We start from the raw sequence: 5,806 nt of genomic DNA on the forward strand, positions 1-5,806 counted from the left end.
TCACTGGTTAATCAAGTGTCACTATGTAGTAGTAAAACAGAAATCCCAGGGCGACATCATGATTAAAGGACATGTCAGTACAAAAAAACTCAAATCATGTTCAAAATGTCAAGTCCTTTGCAGTCCAAAAGGGACAGAATATGCAGACAACCAAAGATTTAGTGAATTTTCACAAGTCTGAATGCAGTTGATGAGATACAGAACACAAGATTATAAATGTGCACGACAACATCCGGCGATATCAACATGAATTCCATTAGAGGTTGAGATTTGGGGCAGGTTCTTTTGCAATGGTGTGGGTTTTACTGGAAACTGTCTGTCAGATCTGATGTAGGGATTGCTAAAGAAAGCATTTCTTTATGAATTTGCACAAACTTGAAGTGAAGACAGGGTTGTAAGACTAACTAAAGATGACCGAACTGTGAGTGAAAGCGAATGAACCTTTAGCCAGAAGCCTGAATCCGAGTTCAAATGTGTGGAAATGGAGTGTGATGGTGTGTGTTGCAGGCGGGTGTCCATACGAGCCCAGGGCGGAGCCTGGAGTATGGCTGGTGGGCATACATTCTGGGTGAGAGGACCACGCCGCGGTTCAAGCAGTACAGCAAAATCATCACAATTGATGGCAACCTCGCCTCAGGGAAAGGAACGCTGGCCCAGAAACTGGCTGACAAACTAGGTAATAAACCCCACACACTAGCTGCTGCGGGTTCTGACCTCTGGGAGGAGAAAGCTGATTGGTTCTGGTGAATGTGTCCACAGGGATGCTGTACATGCCAGAGGCTGACACCTTCTACTTGGACCGGATGACTGGCGAGAAGGAGCCCCTCCCTCGTGACTTTAATGGCATGTGCAGCCTGGAGAAGTTCTACGCAGACCCTAAAGCTGCAGATGGCAACAGCTACAGGCTGCAGCTGTGGATGTACACCATGAGGCTGCTGCAGTACTCGGACGCCATCGAGCACCTGCTCACCACAGGTACCACCCATACACTCACACTTCTCCTAGACAGAGGTGATGAAGAAAACCACTCACCTCCGTCCTGATATGCTGTTCTTTAAGGCCAAGGGGTAATCCTGGAGCGCTCTCCATTCAGCGACATGGTCTTCCTGGATGCCATGTTCAACCAGGGCTATATCAGGAAGGAGTGTAAGTATCTGGCAACAAAGACGACTAGACATTGGCTTTTCAACCAAGGTTTTACTTGAGCCCAGTAGGGCTGTTGGAAAAATTATTTCAGTATTCGAGTAAACTGTCAATTATTGTTGACGATTAATCAAATAAAACATTTGATCAAGTTTGATTTTATTTGATTTGTAAATATTTGATTGGTAAATGCTTCCATAACAGCAGTATTAATACACATGTACACATGAACAAGCGCTACAGGGCCAGCTGGCTGAAGAGTGGAGATCAGAAAAACTCGTCCCATAAAGTCCTATTTTCAGTATTTACTGATCTTCATATGTGCATTGATGACATCGTGGTTTGGCCATTTGTAGCAGATTGACAATCCTTTGAACACGACAGAGGTCAGGTTGAGGAGTTTGCAAGTTGGTTTCTCGTAGGCGGTTACAGACAGTCTGAGATGTGACGTGTCTGTTGTGCAGACCAATAGTCTCATCTGCTGTGTGTGTTGCTGGTCTCAGCCGACCCTCAGATGGACGAGCCGGATGTGGCGATGTTGTGTTGGAGTGGTCAGACGCGGCCGATGAGGATCAGGTCGATGTGCAGCAGCTCCAGTCTGTTGAATCAAACTCTTAAAGGCCTATGGTCTGATAACGGTCATTGAACCGTGCAGCTACTGCTCTGGTGGACATCCCTGCATCCAACATGCCAATGGCTCCTGCATAACATGAGACATCTGAGGCTTTTTGACTTGTGACAAAATGTGACATTTTGGGGCCTTTTATTGTCTCCAGTCCAAGGATTGTCCAGTTGTTGCTCATTTTGTCTGATCACCCACTGGACATGCACTGGGTAAAGGAAAACAACTCACTGGGTAATGCTCACTGACAGGAAGTTGGATTCAAAATGATACACAAATCAAGAGAAATATTTCTTTTGCACAATAAAATGTCAGCAAAGGCTCTTTTACAGTTGTTGACTCCACATGGCAACAATAGTTGACCTGGGGGGGGGGTTATATATTTTTTCAGTATATTTATCTGTGGGCAGCCTCTGTGTTTTCTGTGAGAAACCCTTCAGTCTGATTAAAACCATCAGTGTGTAACCTGCAGGTGTGAATCACTACAATGAGATCAAAACCATCAGCATCTGTGAGTTCCTCCCTCCTCACCTCGTCTTGTACATTGACCAACCAGCAGAGGAGGTGCAGAAGAAGCTCAAGCAGAGCGGGAAGGTACGGCTGTACTAGCGCTGTACTAACTAGGCAAGTTAGATGTTACCATCTGCTACCTAGTTAGCCAGTTAACTATCTACCGTAACCGGCATCTGGTCACTACTGCTGTAACCTGAGACTGGTTATCGTCTCATCCGTCAGACGGTAACCAGCTTGGCGACAGCTGTCTGATGTTACTCTGCAATGTATTTTTGTTTTTTTCAGCCCCACCTGCAGAACATTTCCCTGCAGTATCTGAAGAGCGTAGAGGATTCCTACAAGAAGTCTTTCCTCCCTAGCATCAGGTATGTGACCAGAGAGCGTTGGACATGTCTCTCTGTCTCTGTTGATCATTAACCCTCTCACCGTGTCATCTTCAGGGAAACCTCTGAACTGCTGGTCTATGATATGACCCAAGTTCAGGACGCTGAGAGGGTAAGACACTATCTCCATTAACCACTTTTTTTTTGCATCAGAAGTCATATGATCACCAGCCAGATGTTACTACTGGCAAAAACCACGAGAAAGACGACAGGAAGTGTTTTTCTGCAATTTGTAGTTGTTTTAGGGTTTTTTTTGTTTTTTTTGGACAATGTGCAGCTGACTCCACCAGAGCTGTCACATCACACACTTCATAAAAACCTGTTGAATCCATAACTCTTCTGTAAAATCTCCTCATACGACCGTTTACGTCCATCACTGTCATGATTTTTAATAACTTATCGTGTGAAGAAACCTCGTCATGCATTATTTGAATTTCATTTTTTAATTAATTGCCATTGCAAAATTGTGTTTCTTCGACACTAGCAGAATGTGAATATCATGATCTGATTAAAACATGTTCACCTCCATGCTTGTCCCAGATTGTGGAGGACATAGATTACCTGAAGTTCGACAAGGGGCCGTGGCCGGAGCAGGACGACATTAGCTACCACCACATGAGGAAACTGTGAGTTGCTCCGCCTCTTTTCTCTGAGCACGCAAACCAGCTCCTTAGTCTGCAAGTTCCTCTCTTGTGCGTTTCAGAGTGCAGGACAAAGAGAGGGTCGGCTCGCTCACCCACATACCCGTGTTCCTGCCGGAGATCACCATCGGAGCCCACGACTACGACCAGAAGTACTACGCTTACAGAGCGGTGAGTCGGCACATGCGTGGGCTGGAACCGGTTCTGATTGTCCTGCATACATCAATCACAGTCCCACCACGGTCGTTGAAGCCAGTCCCTTTATTATTTTCCAAAAGCATAATAATGAGGATGGAATTTTTTTTTTTTTTTTTGCTATGTTTTAAAGGACAAAATCCAAATGATGTGTAATAACAGTCATTGGTTATTATCTCATTTGAGACATCATACATCGATTTTTACCATTTCATCTCAGTTTTTATTAGGTTTTTGACTCACTGGCTGAAGCATAAGAAAACTGTTTGACTACACATGTTTGGACTTTAGACATCTTTAAATTCAGGTTTAAACTGATTGTTTAAAATGCCAAACAAACTTCAAAAACTGTTCTTTTGAACCGCTTTTTTTTACAAAAGCGGTAAATAAACCGATGTTCACAATCTGCGCTTTTAGAAGTCAGCATATAGTCTTATGTGACAAGTTGGTAGTTGTAGTTTTTGAAATTGATTCGATCTAAATATACCTCAGTTGCCAAGAAAAAGCATAAAATTGGACCCTCACCAGGAATCAGGTGCTAAAAATCCAGCTGTGTGTTGTTTTAACGATAAGTATTGTTCAAGTAGTTCATTTTGCACCGTAATGTCCAGAATATTACAGAAATACCTGCAAAAAAAAACATGAAGTTTGCATGTGGAACGTCTGGAGATTAGTTTGAGCCCCGATCTCCATCCAGATTGTCAGCAGAATGAACCATGAAATGCTCGAGCATATCCGGGTAGATGAGTGGACCAGCATATTGTACTTCGTCCACGACTGTTTACCAGTTCCAGAACCCGACCAAAACCCCTCTGTGTCGTCACTGTGAGAAATAATGAGATTTGGTTCAGTATAAAACAGACTTGCACCTGGGTGAAGCTGCTTTTAGCGTCACAGTGGAACTTCATCATAAACACTTTATCTATTTAGTTCCAGCAGTAAAACAAACATGGAGATGCTTTGAGATGTGAATGAGGAGCGGCGTTGACAGCCCTGATAAGCTGATGTGTTCACAGCCCCTCCGCCAGGTTGAAGGATGAATGAAGACATTAGGCTCTGATTTGTTGTGTGTTTGCCAGCTGAGGTGTTTTAGTTCAGCAGAGCTCTTTGATTCGGTTGGCTGTTTTATCTGATGCAGAGCTTTGTGAAAGCCTGAAAATCCATAATGAGGAACCTTTTCTTTCTCGTGTCTGCTTTGTTCCTTTTTTATTGACTCTTCTTATTTTTCTCCTCTTCCCTGGGCCACCAAGTCAGCCTGATGAAAGTCATTTTCCTGTGCTGAAATATCGAACCCCTCGTAGTTACAAATGTCACGTGGAATATTCCAGCCGGCTGTTTGTATCATCGGTCTTGTGGGGAAACATTCAGGTCTGACCTTTCCTGTTTATTGACTGGAGCCGTTTTTGTCTCCCCCTGCTGCATGAGTCGGGCCGAGTAATGCAACAGCAGGCCGTGACCTGACATTTCACTCCGAGTCAGGATCTCAGAGGAGGGAATGAGGACGGCGACACACAGCAGCAGAATGGCTCCCTCAGCACATTTCAGCCAGTGGCCCACATTTTCACAACTCTTAGAACGTCCTGTGAAACCCTGAGCGTCTGGCTCGGGATTCCAAACTGGAATTTGGCAAAAAGTGTCTTCTCCTTGTTCTGTTGGCTGAAATGAACTGAAGCTAGAGCGACGATGTAGGGAGACTCAATTTGCATCCTCTCTGAGTCTTTAGGATGCTGCTTTAGCTTCTTGAATCAAAACGCAATGACAAAATACATCTTATGTCAAAACTACTGATTCTGGGTTGTTAGCTGAAATTTTGTCTCATGTTTGAATAACGGTGAGACGTGGCTGTAAATGAATGCTGCTCTGTCTTGTTGTTGCAGCTGCCTGGGAAGAATTACGCTCGTGGCTACAATGCAGATGTTGGAGACAAGTACATCTGGCTCAAGTGAATCTTCTTTTCTTTCACCTTTCATGTTGACTGATCTGCTAATAGAACTCAGTTATGTTGTACAGTCTGAGGAAAAACTATGTATTAAAAGAAATATTCAAATTAAAATGCGTTCAATTATTTATTTGCTTATTTTCCTTTATTTATTGATCTTTTTTTGTGCTTTTTTTTCATAGTTTTTTGTGACTCATTCTGAGAAGATCTCAATAGTGCCACCAAGTGGTGACAACAGCAGGTGGTGTGTAGGCCTGTTGATTTGAATGATTTTTTTTTTTCACTCTAGGTCTGTAGGCTTCAGAAAGCATGAGAACTTTCCTGAAATTGAGCTGGAATAAGAATATAAATCCATGTTGGTATAGACGAA

General features: G+C 43.5%; 1 protein-coding gene across 1 annotated transcript; it reads left to right on the forward strand.

Moving 5' to 3' along the window:
• Window positions 1-507: 507 nt before the first annotated feature.
• On the forward strand, window positions 508-5,550 carry LOC106943291 (NADH dehydrogenase [ubiquinone] 1 alpha subcomplex subunit 10, mitochondrial-like; the record flags this gene model as incomplete). The annotated part of the gene is made up of 9 exons (XM_015026606.1): window positions 508-676; window positions 760-975; window positions 1,060-1,146; window positions 2,238-2,359; window positions 2,564-2,643; window positions 2,719-2,773; window positions 3,202-3,287; window positions 3,365-3,473; window positions 5,375-5,550. Coding segments are annotated over 9 exons (993 nt in total), but the record flags the coding sequence as incomplete, so codon positions are not given.
• Window positions 5,551-5,806: the final 256 nt, after the last annotated feature.

The sequence above is a fragment of the Poecilia latipinna genome, unplaced genomic scaffold (assembly GCF_001443285.1).
Source record: "Poecilia latipinna isolate Pla-1442-1.1 unplaced genomic scaffold, P_latipinna-1.0 Scaffold5099, whole genome shotgun sequence".
NCBI classification, from domain to species: domain Eukaryota; kingdom Metazoa; phylum Chordata; class Actinopteri; order Cyprinodontiformes; family Poeciliidae; genus Poecilia; species Poecilia latipinna.